This window comes from Lytechinus variegatus, chromosome 9 (assembly GCF_018143015.1).
Source record: "Lytechinus variegatus isolate NC3 chromosome 9, Lvar_3.0, whole genome shotgun sequence".
Taxonomy (NCBI): domain Eukaryota; kingdom Metazoa; phylum Echinodermata; class Echinoidea; order Temnopleuroida; family Toxopneustidae; genus Lytechinus; species Lytechinus variegatus.
In genome coordinates this window covers 19,283,436-19,288,197 of record NC_054748.1, presented here as the reverse complement: position 1 = coordinate 19,288,197, position 4,762 = coordinate 19,283,436, and the positions used below count along the sequence as shown (strand labels likewise).

At 44.2% G+C, this 4,762-nt stretch overlaps 1 protein-coding gene across 1 annotated transcript; it reads right to left on the bottom strand.

The window, feature by feature from the left end:
• Window positions 1-1,079: 1,079 nt before the first annotated feature.
• Window positions 1,080-2,144, bottom strand: LOC121421872 (3'-5' ssDNA/RNA exonuclease TatD-like). Its single transcript, XM_041616673.1, has one exon. It carries the CDS (start codon window positions 2,142-2,144, stop codon window positions 1,080-1,082), a length of 1,065 nt encoding a protein of 354 aa, XP_041472607.1.
• Between the last annotated feature and the right edge of the window lie 2,618 nt (window positions 2,145-4,762).

The following is a 4,762-nucleotide window of genomic DNA, read 5'->3' as shown; positions in this document are numbered from 1 at the left end:
TTTAAGACAGAGAAAAAAATAATACACCTCCAATTTTTTGATATTGTGTAAAAATAATGTTGGGAATTCAGATATAAAAATATTGACTAAAAATATTGTGACCCCGGGGGTCAAATTCAAGGTCAATGCAAAGGTCAAAAGGTCATCACTCATTATATTGCCCCTACATAAAAAATGACACATTTTTCAGATAGTTCATTCAATTTGCTATCCAATGATACCATTTTTACTGATTTTGGTGCATCGGTTACCGTGCTACGGTCATTTAAAACTAGGCGGCCGCGCCCATTTTCGGTCAAATCACCGAAATTGGGCGTGTCATAATGGGAAAACTGTGTATCCGATTGCGCTAAAAAAATCATGTAAGGATGGGCCATGTCAAACTCTCTATATACAAAAAATGAACGAATTCTGAGACGGTGTGATTTAACTCGTTGGGTGAATTGACATGGAATGACCCAATCAGCCGATTCGGAGAAAAGTTGGCGACAAACATAGGTGCGAAAAATAATTCAATTAAATGCTAATATAACAATCACAATTTATAGTACATTTTAATTCGTCATGCGGACGAATTAGGTGGTCTTTCTCTATTATTGCCATTAATGTATTAATTAAGTATGATTGAGGCACTTACTGAATAAATGCCCCTGAGCTCCAAGGTGTATAATATCCCTCGGTAGTACGTGGTGTCCAGCGAAAGTCTAGAGGTCCTGTTTGTTGCGGCTGAACACGTACTTGACTTGACCTTCATTCTCCAGACACAGAACATGCAGAACTCTCACTGGTTAACCTTGACACTTGTCGATCGTCGGGGGTTGATTTTTCTTTTGGGGGGGGGAAGCGGCGCACGTGCGCCGTGCGTAATGCCCATAGATTGAGGTGAACGGGGAGCTATGTGTTTGTATTGGGTGGTGTTTTATTACCTCGCCGGGTATTTCCAGGCGTCACTATATATTCGAATACTGTTTATACAAAAACAACTTTAACTACTTCTCTATTTACAATATTTACAATTAATGAGTTCCTACTCAGGATTTACTGAGATGGATACTCATTCATGTTACCCTAAAGCTACTTCAACAGTACAAACGCTGTGCGTTTGTGTAAGTAGCCCCGATTATTTCTGCGAGGGGCACTCCGCGTGCCCTGGCGACGTAATATCCCACGTCCCCAAGATAGTACGGGGTGTTATAGGTACACCCAGGATGCAACTTGAGGTGAGGGGAGTCCGTCTCTAGTAACAGACGGTTCAGGGGAATTTCCCTCAGTGCTGCGAGTTGGTCCTCGTTGAACGAACGGACCTTACCCGTGATACCAAAATAGCAGTGAGGAAAAGCTTCGTTCCAGGCATGGACCATACTGACGTCACTGGTAAAGCAGTGCAAGTGCACCCGTTGGTGAGGGAGGCACTCCCTCTTTAGACGTCGCAATGCCAGCCGGTTTACGACCTTACTGTACTTGCCGTCATCAGCCCCTCGCAAGTGCATCACTAAGATGCGCCCTAGGGTCCCTAGAGATAGGATCCGGTCCATGAGCTCCTTTTGGTGTCGCCAAAGATGTTTTTTCACCGTGAAATCGAAACCAACTTCACTGATGGCCGACACCCGGGGATTGGACAGGAGCTTTAGGAAGCACTCCCATTGGCCTTGCATGTACTCTGCCGCCTGTTTCGGATGGATTCCGATGGCCAATTTCGAATTGGAATCAATTATTCGGCCCAGGACCTGTTCTTCAAATTCTGGATGGGAGAAGTTCAAAGGGTCACAGTAATTAAGAACCCCGCCAGTTATTGGAACATAGTGGTCCGGTTCACGGCCTGGGAGTATCGATTTGCTCACATCTTGGACACCTGAAGATAGTTCATTTAGCCTGTCGGGATGGAAATGGGAGTCAAACCCTGATACCTCGGGTGGAACCTTTTCTGTCACATTCGACCCTTGAACATGTATGGCTGGAATGGGAGCCGGTTTCTGGAGTCCGGGCTCTAGTTCTAGTTGGTTAATAGCCCCTCTCTGTTCAAGAGAGAGTTTGTCCCACAGGAACACCAAGGGCCGCCAATGCGCAAGGATAGCCGGGGAGTTGATCGGCTGAAGGGTGGGAACTACCTGTTCCCAACCCTCTTTCTCCTGCAGCAAGCCCATTTCTACCTTGTCGGTTTCGCTGAGAGGGCTCTGGACAGAGTGTCAGTTTTTGTTTGTATAGTCTATAAGTCCCTCAATATTGTCAACGCCTGTGAGGAAGTTTGCCACCATGTGCAAAGCCTTGGCCCGCTTTGAGAGTGTTTTCGACCACCCTGGGCCGGTATGCTCTTCCTGAGGGCGGAAGAAATCGGGAAGGTGGTAATAAACATGCCACCTTAGTTTGGGGGACGCGTGCCCACAACCTACAATTGGGCAAACTGACCTGTGCTTCTTTGAACGTTGGTCGCCCCCGAAGGTGGACGGTCGTTTTGTCCCCTTTTTAGCCTCTTCATGTTGAATGGGGTTCCGGAAGGGCGAATGGCTGGAGCCAGGAAGCAAGGCACCTTTGCCTGCATCCCTCCCTACCACAGGCTCAATTAGAGGAGCCGGTTTGTATTTTGCGAGTCCCCTACCTCTACCTACTGTGTTTTTCCCTACCACCGGCTCAGTCAGGAAAGCCAGTTCGTATTTTGCTATGCCTCCACCTCTACCTACTCTGTGAGGTGTTTCAGATTCTATCTCCATCTTGACAGGATTAGTGTTAGTGTAAGGTTCGGTTTCTATAGTGTTAGTGTAAGGTTCGGTTTCTTCCCCGCTCACCTCACCCTCAAATTCCCTGGACAATGGACTAGGGGGAAAGAGATCGATGATGGGATCCATCCTGTGTGGATAGAAGATCAATAACACTGTTGCGTTAATCATTTAGGGAATGGAAACACTTCTAAATTATTCATTATTTCCCCCATTATGATTAGTCGTCAGATCCCATTGTCCGGTTTTAATTTGTTTATTTTTATAAATTTGTTTACTTGTTAGTACATTTCTTTAACCTGTCATGATTAACAACGAACGTTGAGTTCCGGTATGAGATTCGATAGAGGCAATGTCAGTGTCACAATCATATGACCTCAATAGACCAGTTCTTAGTTACTTCATGGGCAATTTTGGTCAAATGACCTTTCATCATGATAGGCAGATTTCAAAGCAAGATATTACGTAAGCTTGCCTTACATAGCAGGATGAAGAAATTGAATAGACCAGGTTATTGGATTATCTACTGGCTAAATCTTATCTGAGATATCAATTGGGACCTTTCGCAATCTTCACCGACGCTAAAATTAGGGTCCCCTAACACAAATGTTAACGCTTAATCATACACTTGATTTTTAAGATTGATTGTACATTATAGTCAATAGAATCAAACGTAGAAAACTGTTCTACAATCAATGCTAAGCTTTGTGTTACCGGGGGATTAAAGGCCCTACAGATCTGCCTTTCGTGTGCAAAATCCTTTCCCGCGACACCCGCACCATAATTATGTGCATGTATATTGCGACTGATGGCTGGAGATATTCGAAATGCAGGACCTAAAATAAATTATGACATGGATAAGAAAGTGGTTTTTCAAAAAAATCGACTACATATTGAGAAAGGAAAAACTTACTGAATGAAGGCTTAGATATAGATCATTACAGTCCATCGAATCGATATTGCATTTAATGTGGATTATTGGTGGATCACTGGCAATTGATTTCATGGGTTAGATTAACCTCTCCAGCCGAACATTTCATTTCGCATGCGTTGATACACGTATGTACACAGCATGCAATACGTTTGACCAGGGACGTGTTGACCTCGCGGGTTTCTTTTGTTTCTTTTGTTTAACCCCTTCTACACAAACGATATGCCTCTAGCACACGATGTAAGGGCATTATGTTTTACTTTCCGCAGAAATGTGGATTAGATTCAAATTCCGGGGGGACCACTTCCATTGATGAGTGGATACCAGGCACGACCATGGGGTTTCGAACAGTACCCCGCTAAACAAGGGAAGCAATTAATTATTTTCCAGATTATGAAAATGCATCTCTTAACAAGTGTGAAACCCTACAAGTATTGGATATGTATCCTTTTTTCAGCATTTTAAACATCGTTTTGACACCTTTAATTATAACGTTACATAGGTCTATACGTAATGTACTTGCCCACTCTGTCCCCTTTTACGCGTAGTCGCTCTTAGTATCCACTAATCAATGGAAGTGGGCCCCCCGGACGGCCTCTCGAGCTCTAGGAGGAGTCAAATATTGATTTGGAAAGTCGTCCTCAATCGGATATATCGCTGTTACCATAGTAGCAACCAGAATTTTGCACACGAAACGCATATTGAACGTATCCGTCGCAGATGCGAAACGAAAAAAAAAAAAAACTCATGTCACACAATTTGCATTGCCGGCCAGAGTTTTACGACGGGCCCTAAAGTCTCTTCCAAAATCAACTACCGTTGTAAATTAGCGTGCGCGTCCTCAAACGAAAGGTCGGGAATTATTCCCCTGGGAGGCTGATTGACAATGTTTACTAGCCAATGGAAAGTGACTCTGAAATCATAATGCGCAACGGGCGAGATTTGGAGTGTGAGAAATGATTTTTTGGAAGACTGAAACAGAAAGTGTAGTATGTGCTAGTCTTTGCGTGGTGTTGATCAAAGTTTCAACCAGGGTCTGTGCCTGCAGACTAGACTGAGGCGGTACGTCGTGAGTTGTCCCCACTGATATCAGTGGCTGTCCCCGAGTGATTGCGTG

Excerpts from the sequence above, each read along its gene's own strand:
- LOC121421872 (XM_041616673.1), bottom strand. The coding sequence starts at position 2,144 with ATGGGCTTGCTGCAGGAGAAAGAGGGTTGGGAACAGGTAGTTCCCACC.